This window comes from Peromyscus maniculatus, chromosome 14 (assembly GCF_049852395.1).
Source record: "Peromyscus maniculatus bairdii isolate BWxNUB_F1_BW_parent chromosome 14, HU_Pman_BW_mat_3.1, whole genome shotgun sequence".
Classification (NCBI taxonomy): Eukaryota; Metazoa; Chordata; class Mammalia; order Rodentia; family Cricetidae; genus Peromyscus; species Peromyscus maniculatus.
This window is the reverse complement of record NC_134865.1, coordinates 37,306,693-37,333,351: the sequence shown is the minus strand read 5'-3', so window position 1 is coordinate 37,333,351 and position 26,659 is coordinate 37,306,693. Positions and strand designations below refer to the sequence as shown.

Below are 26,659 nucleotides of genomic sequence, written 5' to 3'. Positions count from 1 at the left end.
GAGCTGATAAAAACTTAGTAATGCGGCCGGAGAGATGGCTCGGTGGCCACAGCACTTACGGCGCCTTTTTTTTTTTTTTTTTTTTTTTTTTGAGACAGGGTACTACGTCTTCTCTATGTAGTTTGTCTGTCCTAGAACTCACTCTGTAGACCAGGCTGGGTTTGAACTCATGGAGATCTGCCTGCCTCTGTCTCCTGAGTACGGGGATGCAAGGCCAGTGCCACCATACCCAATGGCACTTACTGCTCTTGCACAGGACCAGGATTCAGTTTTCAGCACCCACCTGCAGCACACAACCACTGGGATTCCAGGGACCTGATGCCCTCTTCCAGCCCCTAAGAGCACCAGTCACACATGTGGTGTCCGTAAGCTAATTTCCCCCAGCCATCACCATTTTGTGTTGCTGTAAAAAAAAAAAAAAAAAAGAAAGAAAGAAAAGGAAAGAAAAGAAAAAGAAATCATCTGACTCTGGGCAATATATAAAGAAAAGAGGTTTTCTGGCTCACAATTGTGAGTCCAAGCAGCATGGCACCGGCCTCTTCTAGCACATCTCTGGCTGTATTATACGTGACAGAGCAGCAGAAGAGAAACTGCTGTCTACAGAGGGAACATGAGCAAAGAAATGAGACCAGAGAGAGGTCAGGCTCCCTCTTGTATATGAAGGTTGGTGCCTTTGCAACCTAGTTATCTCCCTTGTACTGCAACAAATGAAGGCTCTACCATTTCAACACCACCACCTTGGGACCCAAGCTTGCAGGATATGAGCCTTTGGGGGAAAGTCCTTATCCAAATTATAACTCACAGTCACTGACACCATTTCTTTGTCCGCTGCTCTAAGGGAACACATTTCTTGCCCACAGAGAGCCCAAGGATTATGGGTTGTAGCCCAGCCAAATGCATCCATACTCTATTGGAAAGCTGAGTCCAGCTAGGTTGTGATTGGCCTCCAGGAGGAAAGGGAGACAGGCTGTGGAGACCAGTGCCAACACAGTGTGGGTATTGCCTGGATATATTGCACACATCCAGACTACAGTATAAACCGGCCAGTCCCAATGGGCCTTACACTGCCAGGGGTGTTATAGAGACAGGTAGACATTTGTGGATGGCTGAGTGAGGACAGGGATGTGTCAGGAGTACATTGGGAGAGTCTTCTTGCCATCTTGCACACTTTTGTTGTCCTTGACATCTCCATCTGTGACTTCTCAGTCTGGAGACCTGAAGCCAACAGACAGATGCAAATGGCCTTATTTTCTTCTTTGTTTTTATTATTTGTGGGTTTTTTAAAGATTTGTATTTATGTATTTGTGTATGTATGTATGTATGTATTTTGTGTGTGTGTATGAGTGTGTGTGTGAGAGAGAGAGAGGGAGGGGGGGGGAGAGAGAGAGAGAGAGAGAGAGAGAGAGAGAGAGAGAGAGAGAGAGAGAGAGAGAGAGAAGGAGAAAGAGAGTTGTGATCTATCCAGCGTGGGTCCTGGGAATTGAACTCAGTTCCTCTGAAAGAACAAATGCTGGTAGTTGCTGAGCCATCTCTCCAGCTCCATTTGGTTTTGTCTTGGGGTGAGAAGACAGGATCTTGCTATATAGGCCAGCTTAGCCTCAAATTTACTATATAGTTAGGCCTCAGAATTGTCATTCTTTGTGAGGCATGGTGACACATGCCTTTCATCTTAGCACTCGGGCAGTAGAGGCAGGTTCAAGGCCAGCTTTGTCTACATAGTGGGCAAGTAGCCATGAATATGTAGAGATCCTATCTCCAAAAAAAAAAGTTTGAACTTGCCTGGCTTAGGCAGTCTCTTTATTATTCTCTTTGTCACTTGAGTCCTCTAGATCATGCTTTTGCTCGATTACAGCTGTGTGTGGCCAGGATAAGAATGCATGTGATATTCCTCACACTTAGAATGACTTAGAAGATCACTCTCACACCCTGCATACTCAGACCGATGGATGCCATGCTTCTGTGGAGAGGCAGAATGAGGTTTCATGTACAGTTCCCTGAGTGCCACAGGACAGAAAGCTGTCATCACAGAGTGTGTCTTTCAGCCAGACTGGCAGGTGAAGAGGTTTGGTGTTGAGGGCAAAGAGGGAACAGCAAGCAATCGATCTCGAAGCCTGCTGACACTCCAGGCACTGGACGCGGTGACTCCTGATCCCACCACTCCTTGCCCAAGCCTTGTTTCTTCTGAGACACAGCTGCTTCCCCCTAGAGTCCTGCACTCAGTTGGAAGGCCCTACTAATATCCCCACCCCCTCTTCCCAGGAGGCTGCAGACAGACGTAACAAGAGAAGTCTTGTCAACACTCCCGTGTGTGTGTGTGTGTGTGTGTGTGTGTGTGTGTGTGTGTGTGTGTGTGTGTGTGTGTGTGTGTGCGTGTGCGTGCCCACAGACACCTCATTTCCGTGCTCAGAGCCAGGTCAGCCAGTTCTGGGTCTTGTTCAGCTCTCCTTGGGAATTTCCACTGTCCACCTCCTTCCCTCTGGTATCTGGCAACTAGGACTCACTATTGAGTGTTTCACCCATCTCTTCTTTAATTAAACTTCATTTTTATCAAAGTTATATGTGGGTTTGTAGTTCAAATGGTGCCAGGAGGCTTAGGAGAGAGCCAGCAGTGGTTCCGTGAGGTGCATCCCCCGGTGCTTCTTTCTGGCTCTGCCGCCTCTTCTCTGCCTCACATCTCCACCTTGATGCAGCAGCTCCTTCTGTAGCTGCCCGGGAAGAGGTTCAGGGAGATCAGTTTTAGAGTCCTTACCCAGCAAGCACATTTTCATCCTACGTTAACGCTGAGTTGATGATCTCTGTGAGTATACAACTAGATTGGAAATCATTTCCCTGCAGAATTTTGAGGTCGCTCTCCCATCGACTGCTGGCACAGGGAGTCTCTACCAGGAGGTCTAACATCCTGACTCCAGTTTCTCTGTCCTGACAAGCTCATACCTCCAAAGCCCGGGGCACTGAAAGTTTTCAGGGGTGTCTCTAATGTGTTTAGTTTTCACTTTTTGGAAAGTGAGTTTCACTGGGCAGCCCATGCTGGCTTTGAACTTGAGATCCTCCTGCCTCTGCCTTTCAAGCGCACCATCAGACCTCAGGCAGCAGACATCTCTCTTGCTGTAGCTCTATTTTGGTTGGTTGAAGTAGGTGCTTGGTAGATCCATGCGATATGGAAATACCTGTCCTCTCCTGGGATGGTTTCCTGTTGCAGCCTAGATATTTTTCTCCCCACTACTGTCTCAGTTTCCCTTTTCTTGTCTTCTTAGTTGAATATTGGGCATTTTTTTCTGATCTTTTAATTCATATTTTTCTTTTCTTTTTTCTTTTCTTTTCTTTTTTTCTTTTTCTTTTTTTTTTCTTTCTTTCTTTTTTTTTTTTTTTTTTTCAAGACAGGGTTTCTCTGTGTAGCTTTGCGCCTTTCCTGGAGCTCACTTGGTAGCCCAGGCTGGCCTCGAACTCACAGAGATCTGCCTGCCTCTGCCTCCTGAGTGCTGGGGATTAAATACGTGCGCCACCACTGCCTGGTCACTTTTTTCTTTAAATTCCTTGTTCTACTTTGTAAAAGATTGTCTCTTAGTTTAGTTATTTTTAATTGATTGCTTGATTGAGAATGTGTGTGGAACATGTGTGAGTACTTGGAGGCCAGATGGGGCATCAGTGGCCTCCTCTATTCCTATCCACCTTGTTCCTTTGAGGGAGGATCTCTCTTTGAACCTGGAGCTCATATTCTTGAGCAAGATTGGCAGCCTTACAGCAAGGCCTGGTGCCCATTCTGTCCTCACCCCACGCAGTGCTGGGGTTGCAGACGGGCACAGGCTCTCACTAAGATTGTCTTTGAATGCTGGGTCCATAGAGTCCTCATGCTTACACACCCAACTTCCCCAATCACTGAGCCATGCCTCTAGCCTTATTTATTTAAGATTGAATCTCAGCCAGGTGTGATAGTGCACACCTTTAATCCTAGAACACAGGAGGCAAGTTTAAGAAGATCTCTGTGAGTTTGAGGCCAGCCTGGTCTGCACAGTGAGTTCCAGGACAGCCAGGAGCATGTAGAGAGACCCTATCTTAAGCAAACAAACAAACAAAACAAAACAAAAATTTAAAAGAAAAAAAAATGGCTTCTGTCTTAGTCACTGTTCTGTTGCCGTGAAGAGACACCATGACCAAGGCAACTCTCATAAAAATAAAAAAAAAAAATTAAAAAAAGCATTTAATTCTGAGCTTGCTTACAGTGTCAGAGGTTTAGTTCATTCTCATCTTGTCAACAAGCATGGTGGCAAGCAAGTGTGGTGCTGAAGGAGTAGCTAAGAGTTACGTCCTGATCCATAGGCCAAGAGAGACAATGGGCTTGGCCTGAGGTTTTGAAACCTCAAAGCCCATCCCCAGTTTAATAAGTCTTCCGACAAGGCCACATCTCTCAATCCTTTCAAATAGTGCCTGTAGTTGTTTGGTTTTGCTCTTTTGGGGGGCCCACCACCCAGCTCCCAGATAAATCACACACGGAGGCTTATTCTTAATTATACATACCCAGCCTTAGCTTGGTTTGTTTCTTGACAGCTTTTCTTAAGTTATCCCATCTACCTTTTTTGCCTCTGGGCATTTACCTTTCTCTTACTTCTGTTTATCTTACTTTCACTCTTACTCCGTGGCTGGCTGTGTGGCTGTGTGGCTCAGTGGCTGGGTGGCTGGGTGGCTGGATGGCTGGGTGGCTGGCCCACTGGCCCCTGGAGTCCTCCTCTCCTTCTCTTTTGCTTTTTCCTCTTCTCCCAGATTTCTCCTTCTATTTATTCTCTCTGCCTGCCAGCCCCGCCTATCCTTTCTCCTGCCTTGCTATTGGCCATTCAGTTTTTTATTAGGCCATCAGGTGTTTTAGACAGGCACAGTGACACAGCCTCACAGAGTTAAACAAATGCAACATAAAAGAATGCACCATTAAACTAATGTTCCACAGCATGAACAAATGTAACACTTCTTAAAATAATATTCTACAAGTGCCATCCCCTAGTGACTAAGAATTCAAATATATGAGCCTATGGGGGCCATTCTTATTCAAACCACCACTGGGTCTCACTATAGGCCTTCAACTCAAGATCCTTCTGCCCGGCCTCCTAAATAGCTGGGACTATAGGCCTACGCTACTGTGCCCAGTTTATCTCATTTTTATTCGATTATTTTACAAGATAGTCACTTCTCTGAAGCGATGCCACTCTTCTTGTTTGTCTGGCTTTGGTTTGAGGAGCGAGTTGTGCTGGAGACCAAACCCAGGGCCTTTCACAAGCCAAGCAAGTGCTCTGCTCTACCACTGTCTGCAGCCTCTTCAGTTCATTTCCTCTGACTTTGTTTCTCCCTAGAAAGTTGACTGAGCTGGGGAGAGTGTCCTGCCAGGCCTGGTGGTGTTGAGGCTTGTATGGAGGCCAACTGCTACTTAGCTATGCATAGTCCTCATCTATGACTTACTTACTTACTTACTTTCTTTATTGATGTTACACTATATACCCCAGGCTAACCTTGAACTTAATATGTAGCCCTGGCTGGCCTTGAACTCCTGATCCTCCCGCCATAAACAGGTTTTGCAGCCCTCAGTAGGTTCCTAGAAGCTCCACAGCGAGTCGGCTCCTTTCCCACTACTCAGTACTTCTCCAGCCACATTGGCTTCCAAAACTGTGAAAATCTGCTCAGACTTGTATCAGTTCAGGTTCTTCAGGTGCAGAGAGCAGAACCCTGAACTACTGATACTTCTGCCGTTAGGATTCTTACCGAATGTGACAAGGAGTCCACAGGTGAGGGGATGCCAATCCCAGATATTGGTCTCTCTTTCTCTCACTCCCTCCCCCCTCCCCCTTGGTGTGTGTGTGTGTGTGTGTGTGTGTGTGTGTGTGTGTGTGTGCATGTGTGCGCACATGCGAGATGGAGGTATGTGGCAACTCGTATGTGGAGGTCAGAGGGCAACCCTACAGAGTCTGTTCTCTCCTTCCACCCTAGCAACAAGTGCTTTTCTCCACTGCAGATCTCAGTAGCCCTTGTTGCCCCCCACCCCTCCTTAAATTTTTTTTTTTTTTTAATCTTACCCTCTCTAGTCCCTTGGGCATTATCCTTAGAATCTTTTTGCATGATTCATAACCATCTCAAGTACATCCAGCTGCAAGGTCCAGATGAAGCTGAGACTACTTTCCATATGGATTCTTCACTCATTCTTTTAAATATCATGTATATTTAAAGCAGTTTTAGGTTTATAGGAAAATTGAGTTGAAGTGACAGACATTCCTATGTTCTTCCAGCCCCATCATTTGAGCACGTGCAACTCACATGTACACACACACACACACACACACACACACAAATTGTTCTTTGATTTCCTGTGACCCTTTCTAAGCCAGTCATTGGTAGACACAGCTAAAAAGAGCCCACATGGATTCGGGGTAGCTGCCACCATCTTCCTGCTGCTCTGTCTTTGTTGTGGAATTTGGGGAGGAAGTTGGTGAATGACCGTAGTTCTATACCTCATTTAATGGAAGCTCTTTACACGCTGGTGTTTATTGCAGAATCATTCACTATAGCCAAGATACGAAAACAAGCCAAGTGTCTGCGTATGAGTGAATACTAAAGACATTTCGGGCCAGGTGTAGCTGTGTGCGTCTACAATCCCAGCAGTCCACAGGCTGTGCCAGGGGGATTGTGACTTCGAGGATAGCTTGGGCTACATAGTGAGGAGAATCTACCTAAAAAACCAGTGCAGTTCTGGAGGGAGAGTTCTCAGTACATGCCTGTTATCCTAGCACTTTGAAGGTAGAGGCAGGAGAGGCAGGAGTTCAAGGTCATCCTCAGCAGGAAAACCATAGGCTCAAGACCTGCTGCTGCACAGTGGGTTCAAGGCCAGCCTTAGTGAAATGGCCTCAGAATACAGATGAAAAGGAGGACTGGCGTTACAGCTCAGTGTCAGAGCACTCTCCAGCTTCCACAAAGCCCTGGTTCAAACCCTAGTAGACCGTGGGAGGGGCTAACTCTAAGAAATGATAGGTCTGTTAATTTTTAAGCTAACTTGGTTGAAATAATTGTGAAATAATTTCACAAGATGCACATATAGCAGGGTGTGGTAGCCCATGCCTGTCTTCCATTCACTAGCTGGGTAGCAAGAGGACAATTGCGGCCATCCTCCACTACACAGCAAGTTCAAGGCCAGCCTGGGTTACATGAGACCCTGTTACTGTAATATATCTCTAAAACTGGGGAAAAAATAAAAAGACGAAAACAAGACATTCTTCAATCCCTTTCTTACCTATATGGTAGCACTGCTGGCTCTCTTTTCATTTCTGTTTTCGATTTTTTAATGAAAATTCCCCTACATGCTGGAAAGCAGCGATAAATTGATGAATACTTGCCTAACCTCATTTTAACAGTTATTATATTAATATTTTGCAGTTTTATTGTAATGCATTTTTGTTAGTGTCCTTTGAATTACATAGACTATGCTGTTTCAATGTAAAGACTTCTTTCAAAACTGACAGTAGCTGGTTGTTCTGGCACATGCCAGTAGGACAGGTTGAAAAGGCAGCAGGATCGTGAGTTCAAGGCCAGCTTATGGTACACGTTTTGCCAGGCATGGTTGTATAAGTCTTTAATCCCAGCACTCAGAGGCATTGGCAAGCAGCTCTTCATTAGTCTGAGGCCAACTTAGTCTACATAGAAAGTTCTAGACCAACCAGGGCTACATAGAGACCCTGTCTCTAAATAAATAAATAAATAAAGCTATTTTTCTGTATAACCAAAATGCAATTAGCAAAATTTAGGTCACTTTTATCCTGCAGGACAAGGAGGTCCTGCCATGATGGGCTGAACTGCTACCTAAGAGCCTTTCAAGGAAGTTTGGACACAAATATTTAGGATTAGCTACATAGATTGTGATATGTCAATATTGAATGTTACTGGAGGATATTTAAAAATGACACAATACCCAAAAGGATTTCTACATCACTAAGTTTAAAAACATGTTCAGGCTGGAGAGATGGCTCAGTTCAGTGGTTAAAAACACTGGCTGCTCTTCCAGAGGATCAGTGTTCAGTTCCCAGCAAACACATGGCAATTTGCAACCACCTATAACTCACGTTCCAGAGGATTCAGCTTTCTCCTCCTGCCTCCTCAGGCACCAAGGCACACAAGTGACAAACAGACATACATGCAGATGAAATTCTCATACACATACAATAAAATTATAACAATTTTTCAAATACATCTGTCTAGAGGGCTGGGGTAGAGTGTGGTTCAGTTGGTAGAACACTTGCCGAACATTCGTGAAGCCCTGACTTTGATCCCCAACACTGCATCAACCGGGCATGGTGGTGCACGTTTATGACCCCAGCACTCCGGAGGTAAAGGCATGAGGCTCAGAAGTTCAAGGTCATCCTTGGCTACATTGTGAGTTCAAGGCCTGGAGTACACGAGATCCTGTCTCAAATGCTGTTCTTGCTTAAAAATGGCATTTTTTAAAAAAAAAAATCATGTTTGCAAACTAGGGAAGTCTGGAAGGATATAAGGCAAAATGCTGGTAACACTTGGTCTTGGGTGAGCGTTTGTCACTGAACTCAGAGAAGACAGGCTCTGGATCAGCTCACAGGTCATAGCCCCTCTGCTTGCACTTGAGTTTTTCGGGCTTGTATTGTACCCCAGGCAGCAAGCCAGAGGGCAAGCACCTAACTCCAGTGGGCTGCTGTAGAGAGCTGTCGACCCTTGAGGCTTAATTTTTCCCTTCTAGAAAATTGCCGTTGGCCCACGGTTCCTGACACCGTGGCTGGGTTGCTCTTTCGTGGCATGAACTAGGCAGACCTGGTTTCCTCCAGAAGACTGACACGTGTTCTTCCCGCTCACCCTTAGACCATCATCTGCCAACAGCATAAGCAGCAGTACATCTTCAAATCACAGCGGCTACACTCCGGAGCCCCCTCTGCCCCCAGCTGGAGGTGACCTTGCCAGCCGACTGTCCAGTGATGAAGGGGAGATGGACGGAGCCGACGAAGCCGAGAAGTTAGACTGTCAGTTCTCCACACACCACCCCAGACCTCTTGCGGTAGGCCTCTGTCCCTTCCCTGGTGTGTCTCCCGAGTAGATTGTCATCAGAGATGGTCGTGAGTGCTGAGGGACAGGGAGGGACTCCCCACTGGCTCTAATCCTTTAAAAATGCTTGAAAAATGGTGTCTGTGTAAGTGCCCTGGTAACCAACCTGCCTCTGCACATCTGCAAACAGAGCGTCCGGTCAGGCGTTAGCCAGACGCACCTGCTCTGGAAGCGGTCTTAGCAGCAACTCGGGTTCAGCTTCCGTCGTGTTCTCCCGATGGCTCTTTGACGGTTGTTTGGCAGCAGATCTGGTAGGAGGGCGTGTTTCACGCCAGCATGGCTGCTCACTAACAGTTCAGATGGTCATTGACGTCAGAAGGGGAAGTCAAGGCATCGCTGGAAGCTTGTTCACGTTGGCCTTACCACCCTCAGAGAAAGGTGTGACAACCACAGACCCCAACGCTGGGGCCCTGGGAATATGACCTCCATGGTGGTTTGTTCTGGTACTTGCCTGAGCCTGAAGGATTGATTAGCTCTGATTGCCTCTAATCTCATCCTGCCGGAAGACAAGGCTAGTCTCTTCTCCTCCGTGTATACCACTCCCCCTTTTTGGAGATGATGGTGACCTATGGCTCACCTATAACCTGAGACTTTGCCAGTACAGAACTAGTGAGGAATCAGTTGTAATGATTTTGCCTGCAGTTGTGAAAAACCCAGTGCCTCCATATTCATACAGGGACCATTTCATTATCTCACATGGCAAGAAGTCTAGAGGAAGGTGCCCGTACAACCTTGGTTTAACCTCTCTACCTACTATGTCCATAAATATTTTTGCTGTTCACATTTTAATACACCCACCACAGCTCCAGTGTCACATCTGTACCTAGTGACATTCTAAACAGGAAGGAAGGGGACACACTGGAAAAGGGGTCTTCTAAGATGCTATGTTTTCTTCATCTACAAAACAAGAGCTGCCCAGGAAACCCCAGCAGACGGCTGCACCAGCAGTTGGCAGAGAAGGAAAGGAGTGTGACTGAGCTGGGCCTCATTCCCAGGTCTGGGAGGAGACACATCTTCTCTGTTACTGCTGCACATAAGATGTGGAGTCAGAAGTGGGGCTGTGTGAGCCGCCAGACAGGCCCGATGAGGCAGGACACTGCAGATGAGGACAGCAGCAGCAAGGTCTGCCCCAGTGAAGACACACAGGGCCAGCTTCCCTCCGTGTCTGGCCTGCGTCTAAGTGCTGTTAGATACACTGGTAGCCAAAACCAAAGGGGCCTCCAGCTTCCAGCTCTGGAGAACATAGAACATCTGTCCACAGGGCTGCTGTAGAAGATTAGCCACATTCACAGGGCATTCATAGGCCCTTAATGTTTTGCTGATTAAAATGGAAAAACCATGGGTTTGTTTCTTTGCTTTGTCCTTTTTTTTTTCTCATGGCCAACTGACACATTAAATCATTTTTTTTTTTTTTTTTTTTTTGTAATAAACCCTTGCTCGATGTGTCCTTAGCAACTGGCATGAGAGAGAAGGTATGGCCACACCAGGAACAGCTCCCTCGCAGATGTGGAGGCGAGCTTCTGTACTGAAGAATTACCATGTATGGTTTCCTCCTTGGTCAGTAAGAACTTACTGTAGTCAGTAATTTGCAGTATCAGATTTTGTGGGTAGCAAGGTTTTAATACCCCCATCCCCAACTCGAGCAGAAACAGAACCAAGGGAAGACCTCGCAGCTCCTCCTGAGAAGGGTTCCAGAGGCTGGTTCCAGGATGCGTTTGTGGAACGGGGGCCAGTCCAGCACTGAGTCTGGGCTTGTGTCTAGGGAGCTGCTAGAGGCCTAGGGGATGGGTAAGGTGCCATATGAATTATAGTCATTTGCAGGCTTCCCTGAGCTCTGGACCCAGCAAATGTCCCCTTCCCAGAGGCTGCTCCTTACATTTCTGTCCACTGCCATCCTACCTTATGATCAATGTTTACTAAATCCCCGATATTCGTGAGTTTTAAATGCAGTGATTTATTTTAAACATTTCTGTGGAAACTTTTCTCCCCAAATCCACTTTAAAAATTAAAAAAAAAAATTTTTTTAGATGCTCTCACTGTGTAGCTCAGGCTGCCTTTGAACTATTAATCTTTCTACCTCAGCTTCCTGAATCCTTTTTTTATTCCTAATCTCAATGATCCTTATACCGAGGAGGAAGAGAATGAAGTCCCCACACTTTAAACTTTGATAGCCATCACATGTAATTATGACTAAGACATGTGTCTAAGTGAAATGTAGTGTGATATATAGCAGATGCGTCATGTGTCCACAGTGGGAGGTGCAGTTAGTCAGATGAGGCCATTGTCAGTGAGAATTATACATTAGGCATCCAAGGGGAGGTAAGATCATAATTGCCAAAGAGGGAGACAGCAGGCAGAGGGGACCGGGTAAGAGCTGATAAGGAGTGCAGATGTGGCAGAGGCAGGTGGATCACTGTGAGTTCGAGGCCAGCCTGGTCTACACGGTGAGCTTCAGGACAACCAGGGTGAGACCTCCTCAAAACAACAACAACGAAAGTGTTTTAGGGGCTAGAAAGATAGCTCAGCGGTTAAGAGCATTGGTTGCGCTCCCAGAGGAGGTTTGATTCCCATCCCTACATGGCAGCTCACAACTGTCTGTAACTCCAAGACCTGACACCCTCACACAGACATACATGCAGGCAAAACACTAGAGCACATAAAATAAATAAAATAGTGCGGATGCGTTGGGATTGGCAACTCCTGGGGGAAGGAAGTGGTTCTGTGGATCAGATGGGAAGAGACATCCGTTTTCCTTCCTGGAATGGAGGCAGGGAGCACCAGGTTCCTAGAGATAGCGGGCGGCATGGTGAGTGGATAGAGCTGCAGAGTCTCTCTGGATGTGGTTGTACTCTTGTTTTCTATCCTGAAATACTGGCTCCCTCTCAGAAGTAAAGAGTGTGGCTCTTCACACCACAGGAAACTGGAGGGCGCAGTCACTGCCTTAAATGTGAGGTTCTGCTGAGAATCCAGGGCGCAAACTACAGCATCATAGAAACATTTTTGGCTTCGGTACCAGTTGCTTATTTTTATTTTGAGTAAAATTGTACCCCTGTGTGTTTTTATGCAAATGTTATTTTTCTCTGTGTGCTTTATATTAGCTTATTAACCTGTAATCAAAATTAAAATGTTTTTTCCCCTCGTAGTTCTGCTCATTTGGGAGCCGCCTCATGGGACGAGGGTACTACGTATTTGATAGAAGATGGGATCGTTTTCGGCTCGCACTGAACTCCATGGTAGAGAAACACTTGAATTCACAGATGTGGAAGTAAGTGAGCACTTTCTTTGTGATAAAAGTTGAGAGTTGCCCTGCCATTACCTGAGCCCTGGCCCCGTAGACAAGCTTCAGCATTCGGCTTGCCGTAGACCAAAATGAACCTGAATCAGGATTCCTGATTGATTCTGAATGTCAGTTCTAATTAACAACTTTTTAGAATACCTGTCATGTGCTGTTTGCTTTATCTTCTTGGGAGATGGTTGTTGTGTTGGTAGCCTTCTCAACCAAATGAAAAGGATCTTAGGTAAGATCTTGTTTATTCCGTAGGATTATAGGCCTTTGCTGTTTTTTTTTCTTGTTGTTGTTGTTTTTTAATCACTACTCAGATTGTTTAAAGGTGTTAAGAATGTGCTTCTGTTTGTGATGTTAATGGTCCAGGAGTAATAGCAAAATTCCATAATGGTTACAAACCAATTTCTAGCTAGTTGCTGTCCTCATTAGAAACTATATACAGTTGCCCAAAGGGCAGATTCTGAACAGTGTTGTGACGCTGGTTAAGTTTGTCTTTGGCCCTTCCCGTCTCCCCAGGGCCCTCCCTCACCTCTTCTCTTCCTCTAACCTCCAGCTTATTATCCATTGTTTACGACATTTCCCAGTGCACCTACACTTTACAGGGGATGTAATGAGAGGGGAGGACCCTAGAATGCTGTTCAGAAGGAACAGTAGGGCCTGGACCCTCTCTACCATGGCCAACCTTGGAGTGTCCCCACCCCATGCTCCTCCTAAAGGAGCTTAGGCATGTACTCCACTAGAGGGATGTATCATGTCAGACTAGGGCCCCAGAACAGTTGAGACCCTGAGCCTGCGCAGTGAGGCCCAGGAGAGGCCACGGGCATCCTGAGAAACAAAGGAAATTCACCTACAGCCTGCTCCTCTTCCAAGGCATCTCTGTCACCTCAGCCCACATAGACCTGAGCCCCCCCTTGTTTCTCACAGGGGACTCACAGGGGACTTAGGACAGATGTTGCTATATTAACTAGGAAAGGGCCACAAGAGAAGCTTATCATGTTTCCCATGTGAGTGACTACCCTGCTTGTCTACAGGGCATCATTAGTTTCTGTTTGTATGCATTTAAAAATCTAAAAAGTCCTGCATAGGGATTACATAGTTCATGGTTATTTGATGACCTGGCCCTCTGCATTAGCTTCCAAATATGGCAGTCAGCCCTGGTGATTCTCCCAGCTCTCTGGTCTCCTGTGTTATAGAAGTGTGAATCCCTGGCACGTGGAAGGAATGTGTTGATCTGTATTTCGCTCGCTGGTGTACTGTCAGCTCAAGCTCCATATTCCTTTCCTCCTCAGGCACAGAAGCCCGAGCCACAGGGCATCAGGTCCCTCCCCTCTGTTCAGGACTTGCCTAACCAATCTGCTGTCACTGAGCAACATTGGGGCTGCCTGGGTGTCAACTCTGGAGAGCGTAGCACCCCGCTGCCCTCTCAACCTCGCTGCCCAAACTCCAGGCCCTGACGGGCCCGAACCTGGAGGGATGGCAGCCGATGGGGGCATGGAAGACATTAGGAAGAAAAGGAACGGCCAAGACTCTTTTTTCTTTAACAAGCATTTAACTCTGCATCAGGAGACGCCAACACAGTATTCTCTTTCAGCCAGGTCAGCATCTGGATCTCCACGCCAGCTGGCAGGGGAGGATGGGAGCTGTCAGGAATTCATTCACATCTCTGGGCTTTTATACGGGACTTGCTGTAGGCCAGTGTGCAAAGCCTGAGTCAGGCGGCCCATCAAAGGGGAAACCTGCTGCCATTGGGCACCTAGGAAACACCGAAACCGGTTAGCACCGGAAAGGCTTGCAGGGACAGCCCTGCCTCCCACTTCTGGAGAGGAGAAGAAAGAAGGGTCTAGAAAATATACCAGAAGTAGCAGCCATTGCAATCTTGAGCAGGGGCAAAGTAAGATTTAGAACCTCAATTCTGCCTGTCTGCACAATTTGAAGTATGTATACTGTTTAATGAGAAAAACATGAATTTGGACATTATGATATATCTCATTCAAGGTCCCGAAGTGAAGCCCCCCCCCCCTTAAGTGAATGAACTATCTGGTACTTGTAAATTACCCTTATTACAAGTCTTAGTCAAACTTCTACCACTCGGTCTGTTTCTCTGAATTTAGCTGGTGAGAACGTGGGGGGGGGGCACCTGCAGCACCACAGTAGGGAAACAAAGACAGCAAGAAATTTGCTAGTGCCTCCAAGAATGTGCTATCGCCCCGGCAGGAAAGGGTTATGCAGGGCCAGACAGTTCTAAGGAGGTGTGCAGACCTCCATGGTCTGCCTCCGTGGGAATCCCTGCCCAGCATGCATAGTCCCCGACAATACAGTTGTGTTGCTGTTGAGATCACCTGCTTTCCCATTCACCGCCCCTTCATCCATCTGTCCATACACTCATTCATTCATTGCAGCCAGTATCTATCTGTGCAGCATCTTGTTTAGTGCTGACAAGAGCTCTGATGTCCCGTGGGCTGGAGAGGAAGGAAGGTCTTGGACACCATCGTGGCCACTGTGGGTTGGCAGCACTTTTCTGTGTGATCTCCTTGGTCGGGCGGTTTCAAATCACTGAGCCTCTGTACTCAAGGATGCAGCTGGATCCCACCCTAGCGGTGGAGGCTGCGGGATCTACTGCAAGTGGCAGACCATGCTCTTCAGAGGGGATGCAGGAGAGGGTTGCTTCTGGGCTGCAGAAGTCCTGCAGAGCAGAAGGGACGGCGGGAGGCCTGCCTGCCTTCTGCTTCAAGTTTACCTCCTGAGAGAAGGAGCTTACCTCAGAGAAGGAAAGCTCCTGAAAACACACTGGAGAACAAGCAGAGAGCCCTGCAAAATAAGAAAGCATTTTCTGGCTCCTAACATCACTCATTTCTTTTAAAATCAGGAGCGGACTGTGATCCCATAGGTGCTGTACCCCCCACCTCCCGGTCCCAAGAGTAGCGGCAGCGTGGATCTAAGCCATAAGATGGAAACAGAGCCATATACTACAGAAGTCAAAAGGCAGAGGGTTTTATGGACAGATGCTTCACATAGGTATAATCCCTCATTTACAAGGCTGAGGCAGGCAGGAAGACCACAAATTCAAGACTAACTGGGGCTACATAGTGAGACTCTGTCTAAAAAAAAGTATGCAGAGGCCTTAAGAATGATACCCTGCCCGGTACCGGCATTGGCCCATGGACTTTGCCCTCAGGTACCATCCCCCATCAGTTCCAAGGAAGCAGCCCCTGTTCACATGCTGGGCTTTTGCCCTTATCCCTCACCTAAATGCCTGGTCCCCTCTGGATGCATGGGTCCAGGACTGTCGCCTTTTCCCTGCCCAGGAACAGGAGGACTTGTTGAAGGGCAGCTCTGTGCCAACCCCACTGAAGCAGAGTGAGGGAGAGAGCAACCTGATGTCACTTTCCGTGGCGACCACAGTCCAGTGGCCACGAGCTAAGATGGAAATGCCTCTCTGCAGAGCAGCCAGAGGCCTGAGGTAGCAAACACAAGAGGATGCTGACAAGTGGGGAGATGGCTTTTTTCAAAATATCTCCAGCCAAAAGTTGCATGGGAAAGAGTAATAGAAGAGGTAGCCATGAGCAGAAGGGACATAGCCAGGTGGCCAAGGCCTTTTGTCCTCATTGAAAACCACAGCCATCACTGCCAGCAGTGTGAGGTGGGGGAGGCTGCTCAGGGTGTTTATAGTCTGAATAGCATCTGCCTTTTACTCAGGACCCCACATCAGCCAGTCTTCAGTCGCTCAGCGTAGAGAAGAGGCTCTGAGGTGTGAAGACAGATGCTGATGTCGCTTTAGTGGGCAGCGTAGGAAAGGGCCATCCTTCAGACCTCACCATCCTCCAAGGCTTCATTCTCCATAGTCTGGTCCTCCCGGGTGTCCTCTGTAGCCCTGCCGATCAAAGCTCAGCCGGCCTCCTGGGCGATGCCGACCCAGCGTCTCACTGTCTCTCTTTGGCTCTTCTCTCGTGTTTAGGAAGATCCCTCCTGCGGCAGATAGCCCCATGCCCTCGCCAGCCGCCCACATCACCACCCCTGTTCCAGCATCCGTTTTGCAGCCTTTCAGCAACCCCAGTGCTGTGTACCTTCCTTCAGCTCCCATCAGCTCGAGACTCACCTCTTCTTACATAATGACATCAGCCATGCTCTCAGACGCAGCTTTCGTGGCATCGCCGGACCCACGTGTCCTCATGTCCCACACCACAGCTTTCCCCCATGTGGCTGCAACCCTCAGCATCATGGACTCAACCTTCAAGGCCCCATCCGCTGTGTCCCCGGTACCAGCTGCCATTCCTTCCCCATCCCACAAGCCATCCAAAACCAAAACCAGCAAATCCTCAAAAGTCAAAGACCTATCAGCTCGTAGCGACGAATCTCCAAGTAACAAAAAGAGGAAGCCACAGTCTTCGACTCCCTCCTCCTTGTCCTTGCAGGCTTCCTTCTCGTCTCCGTTGTCAGGGCCCCACAAAAAGAACTGCGTTCTGAATGCCAGTTCCTCCTTGAACTCCTACCAGGCAGCCCCTCCCTATAACAGTCTGTCTGTGCACAACTCAAATAACGGGGTGAGCCCTCTCAGTGCCAAGCTGGAGCCCTCAGGACGGACCTCGCTGCCCAGCAGCCCCATGGACATAGTGAGACAGGTGGGCGCTGTGGGTGGCAGCAGTGGCCCCTGTCCCCTCTCCGTGCCCTCCCTTGCACTCCACGCAGGGGACCTCTCTCTGGCCTCACACAATGCTGTGTCTTCTCTGCCCCTCTCTTTTGACAAATCAGAAGGAAAAAAGCGTAAGAATTCAAGTCCTAGTAGCAAAGCCTGTAAGATCACTAAAATGCCTGGTATGAATAGTGTTCACAAAAAGAACCCACCCAGCCTTCTTGCACCGGTGCCCGATCCCGTTAACAGCACCTCCTCTCGGCAGGTAAGGGAGCTCCTGGCACTGCCTTCATCGGCTCTGGGGGGCAGGGGGAGCTGGGCAGCGCCCCTGCTTGGCCAGGTGGCTCAGGCAGGTAACGTAAGCATGGCTCCTTTTCCCAGGTTCCCCGTAGGCAATGCTCACCCTCTGCTCTGAGAGTTCTTGGTTAGACCCTCACTTTGCTGTCCCTACGATAAACACTTTACAGTAATCACTTCCTTTAGTCCTCATACCAACTCAGCACAGGGGTTACAAAAGGTCATCGCTTTACAGATGGGTAAAAACTGGGGCACAAAGGCTGTGAGTCTCCCCCTTCCTTTTGTCTGTTTCATAGCCTGAGGTTCTGAGGACTACTTCATTAAAGACTTTTGTTGCTAAGAAGTTTGATCTGATCTGTTGGATCCCCTCAGGATGAGCCTGAGACCCAGCCTGGTTAAGTGATGTCAGGTTCCCCCTGGAGAGTGGCAGCCTGAGCACCCAGCTTCCAGGTGATTGTCCTCACTTGATGAAGCTGCCTTAGCCCCCTCCCTTCCTAAAGCAAAACTGTCCCTTTCACCCAGAAGCAAAAAAAAGCACTCAGTGCCAGGTTACCCACAGGAGTGTACATTGTAGGGAAAGTTGGGAGATGTGGATGGCCAACGAATAGCTGGATCTTTCCTTGGACTCTGTTCCCATTCCCTAAATCCAGGCTGTCTCCTCCAACTGGGAGAATACTGATGACAGCCTTCTCCTACTCTGGGCTCACTGGATGGGAGCTCAGAGCCGGAGGGAAGGACCCCAGGTTCCTCAGCCTGCTCCGAGTGGGCTTTGAGAGACGCCCTTCTAGAAGGGTAGCCCAGGTTTATCACCATGGAGCTAACCGATCAGACCCTAAGGCCAGCCCCCTTTAGGGATGGGAACTTAGGAGAGATAGGATATGCATTAATGCAGTGGTTCTCAACCTTCCTAATGCTGCTCCACCCTTTAATACAGTTCACCATGTTGTGGTGACCCCCAACTACAGCATTATTTTTGTTGCTATTCATAACTATAATTTTGCTACTTTTATGACTCATAATGTAAATATCTGATATGTGACACTTGTGAAAAGGTTGTTTGACACCCCCAGGGGTCAAGACCCACAGGTTGAGAACCACTGCTTTAATGTTTTGTGTCACCATATATGACACTTAGCCAAACCCCAAAGGAGAGCACCTCCTGAGGGGGACTCACAAGCACACACATGAGCAAAGGCCAGACAGCTGCAGCCTTGGCCAAGGGGAGACATGGGTCCTCCAGTGTCACATATAGCTGGCCCTCCAGATCCTACCCGGAGACCAGACTGCTAGCCAGTCTCTTCTGTAGACTCAGAAGGAGGCACACACAGCTTCTTATACTGGAATGTATACCCACAGATACACTGGGGGTCTTGTGGAAAGGCAGACTGAGGGGGAGCAGACTGGGAGTAAGACCATGGAGTCGATGTTTCCAACAGTGGCTAGACAGGGCCACTCCACTGGCCTGCTGACCTCCCCTGCTGTACCATAGTCATATTGCTTTCCTCATTTTAGATAAAGTTCTACTGGATGACTGCACGTAACTGATGGTCCCTGTCCCCGAAACACTTGTGATCCAGGAACTCAATACCTAACCTGTTATTAACCCATTTTATACATGAGCCAAACAAGGCATAGGAAGGTTACGTGAGTTTCCCATAATCACAGAGCAAGTGAATAGTGGGGCAGGGATTCAAACCCAGGAGTTGGCTCTGGGCTCTTGGCCCTTCCTGTCAAGTCTGAAGTGCCTGTGTGTTGAGTGCTGGCCTGTTGGCGTTCAGACTGTCTGAAATGCTTAGTCAGCGTGGTGAGTCAGCGGAACTGGCAGCAGAAGAGCAGATAAGCCTCCCCTGAGAGTGCTCACCAGGAGTCTTGACAGCAGCCTGCAGGCCAGGCTGCACCCAACCCCCAGCACCGTAATAAATAGCTCAATGCTTATCACCAGGCAGCTGAGGAAAGGCATGGCTGGAGCCATCACTGGGCATTTCCAAGATTAGGAAAAGGAAAGGCCTTTGGCAACTGTGTTGGTTCTGTTAGAACACAGAGAGGAAAGCTAAGCTGAGAGCCAGGTATGGTGGCCCATGTGTCATCCCAGCACTGGGAAGATGGAGGCAGGAGGATCATCCTCAGCCACAAAGTGAATTCCAGGCCAGCCAGGGCTACATGAGACCCTGTCTCAAAAAGAAATTCAAAATGAAACTGTGTGTGCCTTGCAGAGAACTTGCAGCTTCTCCTAATTGTATCTGGGAAGTAAAAGGCCAAAAATTTCCACCAAGGTATTCAACTGGACACAAAACAGTACTGTGAGTGAAAGGCATTTGCCTCTGTGCCAAGGGGGAAACGAAGACAGTGGAGGAGCCGTTTAGAGGCTGGGGGCAAGGGCCGCCTTTGCAAATGAGCTGGAACCATGTGACCAGAGCCTGGCATCAGCTCTCCTCGGAGCCCACCTCACCTGGGGCCAAGGACTGTACCACAGAGAGGTCATATGTGTCTCCAGGTCAGAGACCCTGCCAAGCAGGGCAAAGTACCCTCCCCCTTCCCTGCACATGCAAGGGCAGCCCAACCGGATAACTAGTGTTCTGAAGAAAAAGAGGCTGAATGCTGGACGTCTTAGGCAGACAGATACGCTACTTTATCCACGGCACACCTGAGGAGCCAGGGCTAGGAGTAGGGTGGGCCTGCACTGTGGTCAGAGGTGCACGAGCTTGTGGGCTCTTGAGCTACAGAGTGGCAGACTCTTCCTCCTGCAGTACGCACCTCTGAGGAGTGGAATTAAGAGCTCCTACCACTGTCCCCCCCCCCCAGGAGAGGGACATTCCCAGAGTCCCCATAAACTGTTGTCCCTTTTCCTGCTATTAAGTCGGAAGCATCCACTCTGAGTAATCAAGGGAGGAAGGCATGTGGCACTGCCCTGCTCCTCTGCCCTGACAACATATGGCGTCAGAGGGTCTTTCCCAAGTTGCCTCGGTGTCTGAATGGGGGTTCATGGTGTCTTTCAGGTTGGAAAAAATAGCAGCCTAGCTTTGTCACAATCCAGTCCTTCAAGCATATCCAGCCCAGGACATAACCGACAGGTAAGTTTCTAGGAGTGGGGGGAACCACATAGAGCCAACATCAGGCCAGTCAGAATGTGCACTGGGTTGGAGCCTACTTCAAGTCTCACCTCCAGCAGAGCAGATAACCTGGCTTCCAAACATGGACCTTCTAGTTATTGGTTATGGGTCCTTGAAATTTTACTTCTCTTCTTCCATATCTTCCTCTATAAAATGGGGGTCATGATGGTCCCTAAGGTCCTATGACCTATGTGAGGATTAAATTAGTTTATTCATGTAAACTCTCTGGCACTTAGCAAAGTTAAGGGTTAGCTATTATGATTGTTATTACCAGCTCTGTGATGTCTGCAAATTGGTTCAATAGGTGTCCATTTTCAGTTTGTTATCTGACACACTGATACCACCTCCTAAGGGCATCATGAAAGTGAAATAAATTAGCAGAAGGGCATTGCTCGTGTTGGCCACTGCCTTCTCCAAGACCCCAGTGAACTGTAGCTACCACTCAGTGTTCACAGGGGGAACATTCAGAAAAACTTTCAGTGATTTTGATTAACTTGGAGGAGTAACAGTAATCAATGTGTAAGCCCAGAGATGAGTGACTATCTCCAAAGGAGTGTGTGCGCATGCCTGAGGAAAAGGCGGGGAGGCAATTGTGCCTCTTAGAGGGAGTAGAAAATACAAGCAGCAGGTAGAGACTTGTGAGGGACAAGGTTGTACTCAGCTGTTAAGTGAAGATGGCCACACTGAGATTAGTCATGTGCACCCCAAATCTCCAAAACCTCTTGGTTTAACCCAGGGCTATATGCCTTCATTAGGTAACTAATTGTGTAATTTATGTTACATAGGGAGAAAAATAACCAATAAAAATGAGAATAAAAAAACCATGTAGCTATCCAGCCCTTCATCCAGGAGAGTCCCACGAAGCCCTTGCACTTGTCCCCATGTTTCTCTCCATGGAGCTATTGTGACAAACAAGGAGTATAGCCATCCTTAGTTACAAAGTATGACTGCTCTTAGCCTTGTCCAGCTAGTGGATTCTTTTCCATCCTGTGACATGCAAGAAAACGGAGGTTCCCTCCTGGATTCTCGTGGATCACCCTGAATGAGACAAGTTTTTCTCTTCTTTCCTAGAAGAACACAAGCAGAATGGGCAGGATAAGGACTCTTCCCTAACAAGATGGTGAAGCCACTTCCAACCAGTCCTGGCTGACATCCTCCCCAGGAGACTAAGTTGGGAGATGGGAGGGCGCTGGCCTATGGGGGAGTGTTTCCTGGTCGCTGATTGTGGCTATGGCCTTTCTTTTTTTACATGGATTTTTAGTTTTAAAAAAAAAATGAGGCAAAAGAACCTAAATTTGAGATTTACAGAAAACAGTGTTTTCTCTGTTTTTTCATTTGTCACGTCTTATACATTCTTCCACATTTGGGGTTACTCCCCTTCCTCCTGATGCTGCTAGTGCACCGTCATTTTGCTCCTGCCCTGAGAACAGAGGCTGCAGACTGTCGGTTCCGGTTCCGGGTTCCGGTTCCAGGTTGGCACCCACAAGCTCTTGAACTTTAGCGCTTTCAGAGTTCATTCTCTCCCAAGTCCTTTCCCACCCCGCCCTTCCTTTCAACTGTGCTCCAGTGGCCGTCAGAAGCTCCTGGCTCCCACTGCAGCCCTGGACCACTTGCTGGGAGGAGCCTGGGCTTGGAGTTGCTTCGAGGGGCTGAGGGTGGACCTTCAACTGTTTCTTGCGCCTCTCCTTGTCCAGAGCCAAATGCCAGCCACGAAAGTGAGGACAGTGACCCTTTAATGATGTGGTTTGCTCAATGCCCAGGCCCAGCTGTGCAGAAAAGACGCACCAGGTCAGAAGGGACCTGAGAGGAAGGGAATATGGTGGGAACCCGATGACTGTGATGGTCAGAGCTTGTTTGGAATATGCTATGAAGAGTCCTTCCCAGGGCTCAGTGCAGTTTCCTAAAGCTGGGTCAGCCAGAGACAGAAAGCCCACAGGACCTAGGAAAGCCACTTCATGAGGTGGCACAGTGACCATAGCTCCTGAAAGTTCCCCAGATGTCAGGAAGGTTTGGGGGCCAGGAAGGGTCCTCCAGAGAAAAGTCTGCATGGAGTTTTTTGTGCCAAACCCCTTGTGGGAATAGGAAATATCACTGGTTGCACACCCACACCTTAGATAAGCTTGCACTCCACCATCAGGTGCCCCAACTCAGACAGTCCAGAGCTGGCAAGGACACGCGTAGAGAAGAGGCGTGGGCGGGAGGCACCAGAGCATCGCAGCTATTAAGCTGTCCACATTGGAGTTTTGAAAGAAACAGCAGGACCATTAAGCTCTGATGGGGAATCAGAAAGAGAATTCACAACACGGAACAGGTGTTCCACTTTGATCTGCCAGACGTCCTGCGCCATCCTGAAATCAGAAGTGAATGCTAGTTCTGCAGCTGGGCACACCTCCTCTCCCTCCCCAAAGATTTCCTTCCCCTTCCTTTTCTCCCAACCCAAAGATCAGACTACTGTCAAATTTCACCACGGAATTGGAATCTGCAGAGATGGGAGGCAAAAGGAGTGATTTCTGTCAATGGAATTGCACTGACAGTGTTTCTTACAGGATTCTTAAATTTTTAAATATAAAATGAAGATTTTTTTTTAAAGTCAGGAGTTGATATTAAGCACCAGGACATTGGTTGAATTATTTCATTTTTTTTCCCCCAGTGTTAAAAGTGCACTTATATCCTGGTTAATTTACGTCTTGGGGGGGAGGGGGACTGCAAATTTAAGGGGTGATTGTTACTTTTTTGTTTTGGGGGTTTGTTTTTTTTTTAAGGTTAAGGCAGATTTTAAGACTTATAAATGTTTAAGAAATTATAAACAAGGTTAGATCCTTTGAAAAACAAAGTTTAGAAGATATTCTTAAAGTAAATTTTTATAGTGTTAATTTTGTAATAATTTATGTTTTACTATATTACAGAGCTAACTGACCAGAATAGTTTCAGAAACAATATGAAACTTAGGAAAGTTTAAGCAATGTTTATATTTTTAAAATGTTCTTTGAATTATGTTTTTATTGTACATTTCTTCAGACTCAAAAGTGTGTACATATCTTTGTTATTTTTGCACAATTTTTGTCTTGTTTGGTTTTAGATGTCTGTTGGTTTTTATATATATATATATAAATACATAATTTATTTTGAGTTGTAAAACTTGCAGGATTAAAAACAAAACAAGTCTCAGCAACAAAATAAGCCTCTGGCCCATAAACTCTTCTGTTCAAAGAGGGAAAACAAAGGTTGAGGGGTGAATGTTTGCTTCTGAGAAACAGCGGCTTCACAGAGACTAGGGAGCAAGCAGGCTTCAGGTCGTCCACGCTGTGTCCTGCATTCGAAGCTGGAATAAAGAGGCTCTCCACCCAATGCTGCTTACTCTCTTGAGAGACCGCTTTGACCAAAAGGTGAGGACAATTCCAGAAAACTGAGCAAAAAGGGAAAACCCACGGTATTTCTTCCTTCACAGTCACCCCCGGGTTTACTTTCTGATGTATTAAACGCTTGTAGTTAGGAAAAAAAGAAAATGGAATGCAAAGAAAAGATTTCCTTTGTGTTTGTTCTCATGGAATTCAACTGGACCAACCCCTAAAGCATCAGGAGAGTAGTATCTTCGGGTCTTTCTGTTCCCCACACCCCAATCAGCCTTCTGTTGGCCCCTTGGCTGCTCACACCCCTGTCTGCCTGAGGAGCTCCTGACTCGTCTCCACCTCAGAAGCTCTGGATGTTAAGCGTAACACAATGCATAGACCTGTCAGCCATATAAAATTTAAAAATCAAAAAATCGAGTTGGATAACTTGTATGCCTTCTTTTGTATCAATGTACCAACTGTAAATAACGCTGATCAACCTTTGTAGAAAATAGTTTATACAGCGTATTCTATTATTGCTGATTCTCAGTGAACTCTTGTTTAAAAAAAGGAAAAAATGAAATTTTCTATTTACACCTTATATTTTGTTATGCTGTCAGCCCATGGCACTTTAACAAAACTCTGTGGGTTTTATGTAGCTGGTCAGTCATGGGGTAAATTAAATAACTATTGTTGCACAGACAAGAATTTGCACCTGTTCATTTGTCCTTTCCTACTAACCAATTTTAGAAGCTTTTCCAGAAGAATTTTGAAGAGAGCATGTCCAATCATACTCGACAAAGGCCACACTCGTGGAGTGGGTTTCTTTTCTAGGATCCATATTTTGTAACACTAAGTGTTCCCTCCTTTGTCCCGCACCTCTATGAATTAGCACTATCAGATAGAATCCATTCCATGCCTGTGATGTTGTAAGCAACTAAATGTCTGAAGTAGGTGTAAATAGTAAACTCTATGGCTTACAGTTTTTAAAAGAAAGAACAAAAATGTATCTGTTGATACTGCCGTGGTTCAGCACCAGGTCTGGAAGTATTCTCCACTGAACGATTGTATTTTTTTTTTTTTGCTTTTTTTTTTTTTTGTAACATGGCTTTGTAAATAAAATAATTTATATGTTTGTAAAAATGAAGTCTTCTGACTTTTATAAACTTTATGATATTATGTTTTGTTTTCCTTCTGAATGGAGGTATTCTCACTAAAACAGCCTTCCAGGGGGACATTCATGGCAGAGGACCATGGGGTGGAAGATGGTGAACTCATTGAGCAGATATTTACAGAGCCACCTCTGTGCCTGTCCCTGAGCTATGCTCTTTTTTTCTCCAAGAAATAGACAGAAGCCCAGCTATTTTCTAGAGGCAGCTCAGTTGGAGAGAAAGCAAATAACACATGGTCCAGTGTGTAATAACAGATTGTAGCAAATGCTATGGTGGGAAGGGCTGAGCTACGTGACAGAGAAAAGGACAGCAGAAGCTGGTACAACATGGAGGGGTTTTCCATGTTGGGAGTTCTCTATGAGGAAAAGGTAGAAGGCAGACGTCACCCGAGACAGGAAAAGCTTCATGAGTCCACTTGGTCCAAGCGAGTCTCTTATCGGTGGAGCAGAGGCAGAGAGACAGGAGAAAGGACCAGGTCATGCGAGGGCTCGCAGAGTTGTGCTCTGAAGGGCTTTGGCTAGGTTTGTGGAACCATCTGCTCCGCTGGAGCAGCATGGCAGCTGCTGTCTAGAGCATCCCGTGCAAGCCACTGCGGGAGACCACAAAAGAAGCTAGGCCTCGTGGCGCACGCCTTTAATCCCAGCACTCAGGAGGCAGAATCAGGAAGATCTCTGTGAGTTCAAGGCCAGCCTGAGCTACTCAGTGTGACCCTAACTTGGGGTGGGGGTGGGGTGTAGCCTTGTGGGTCCAGGATAATGAGATGGTAACTATAAAGAGAAATGATGGGTTAGGGCGCACTGTAGACAATAAAGTGTAAGACTTGCTTAGCTAAAGAAGGCTTTAACAGCCGGGCGGTGGTGGCGCACGCCTTTAATCCCAGCACTCGGGAGGCAGAGCCAGGCGGGATCTCTGTGAGTTCGAGGCCAGCCTGGTCTACAGAGCAAGATCCAGGACAGGCACCAAAACTACACAGAGAAACCCTGTCTTGGGGGAAAAAAAAAAAAGGCTTTAACAGAGAAAGTGTGTTGGGCGCAGACACCCACGGCAGAAAGGACTTTGTTATGGCTACAGAAGTGGTGTTTCCTGACCATCAGAAGTTCTGTGTCCTGCTCTTCACATAAGCAGCCTGAAGTACTCTCTCTGAAAGTGGTTCAGTGTTTACCTAGTGCAGAGGACCACATACAAAATAAGAGACTCAAATCTTCATATTCCCTTCAACACATCCTTGAAATTACCCAGGCCATCACGGGTGTGCCTATCCAGAAAGCCGCCAACTATGCAAAAGACAGCACTTTACAGAACCATTCCATGGCTGCCGTGGTGGACTCGGTAGGTAGGGGCAGGACCCCAAAGAATGTGCTGAGGAATTTTTTTTCAGGGTGGGGATTAAGACATGGTTTCATGTGGCCCAGGCTAGCCTCAAACTATGGAGCCAAGCAGGACTATGAACTCCTGATTCTGTTGCCTCCATCTCTCAAGCGTTGAGACTACAAGCTTGCATCACTGTGCCCCAAAAGTGCTGGTTGTGCTGCCCATGTTTGAAAGGACACAAAGGTTTACATGTGAGCCTAGGGTGCAGTTTTTGAATACACTCTTAATTACTACAAAATAATGATCTTGAATTTATGTCACATTTTTAGAAACAAATGCTGAGAGATTTAAGTGATATTTGTGCAGTGCTCAAGGAGAAGAAGTTCATAAATTCACTGCCACTTTGGCATGGTGCAGGGACAGGCTAG

At 47.3% G+C, this 26,659-nt stretch overlaps 1 protein-coding gene across 29 annotated transcripts in view; it reads left to right on the top strand.

Annotated features, from left to right (window-relative positions):
- The window catches only part of Atxn7l1 (ataxin 7 like 1), a 228,182-nt gene extending 203,778 nt beyond the window's left edge, over positions 1–24,404 (top strand). For 8 of the 29 annotated variants that reach the window (XM_042260723.2, XM_042260722.2, XM_076550789.1 and 5 more), the window contains 4 exons: positions 8,857–9,049; positions 12,240–12,361; positions 13,672–13,977; positions 16,338–17,652. In XM_042260723.2, coding sequence (XP_042116657.2) covers positions 8,857–9,049; positions 12,240–12,361; positions 13,672–13,977; positions 16,338–17,427 — 1,711 coding nt within the window. In that variant the 3' untranslated portion in view covers positions 17,428–17,652. Of the gene's footprint in view, positions 1–8,856; positions 9,050–12,239; positions 12,362–13,671; positions 13,978–16,337; positions 17,653–20,305; positions 20,381–21,490; positions 21,734–24,187 lie in introns of those variants that run through there. The other 21 variants (XM_076550785.1, XM_016007912.3, XM_076550799.1 and 18 more) reach the window with 9 other exon arrangements.
- The last annotated feature ends 2,255 nt before the right edge of the window (positions 24,405–26,659 follow it).